Below are 300 nucleotides of genomic sequence, written 5' to 3'. Positions count from 1 at the left end.
AGACCCGCGCACCAAGCTGAGGGGCATGACGAGGGCCGCCACCATCACGTCGGAGATGGCCATGGAGGCCACCAGGTTGTGGGGTACTCGGTGGAAAGTGCGCACACGGAGGATGGTGGCCAGGACCAGCCCGTTCCAGAGGAACGTGGCCACCACCAGCATGGCCAACAGGGTGAGGACCAGCACGCTGAAGACGGAAAGGTGTCCCCGGCCGCCCTCCGGGCCGGTGGAGGACCCGCTCCGGTTGCTGCTGTCCGGCATCGTATCAGCGAAGCAGCTGAGGTTGAGCGGGCGCTCCAT

General features: G+C 66.7%; 1 protein-coding gene across 1 annotated transcript in view; it reads right to left on the bottom strand.

Moving 5' to 3' along the window:
* Window positions 1-261, bottom strand: part of HTR5A (5-hydroxytryptamine (serotonin) receptor 5A, G protein-coupled) — a 2016-nt gene extending 1755 nt beyond the window's left edge. The window contains exon 1 of the mRNA XM_010296049.1: window positions 13-261. Coding sequence (XP_010294351.1) covers window positions 13-261 — 249 coding nt within the window. The remainder of the gene's footprint in view (window positions 1-12) is intronic.
* Window positions 262-300: the final 39 nt, after the last annotated feature.

This window comes from Phaethon lepturus, unplaced genomic scaffold (assembly GCF_000687285.1).
Source record: "Phaethon lepturus isolate BGI_N335 unplaced genomic scaffold, ASM68728v1 scaffold46771, whole genome shotgun sequence".
NCBI lineage: Eukaryota > Metazoa > Chordata > Aves > Phaethontiformes > Phaethontidae > Phaethon > Phaethon lepturus.
The sequence above is the reverse complement of the archived record's forward strand: the minus strand, read 5'-3'. Positions and strand labels throughout refer to the sequence as shown.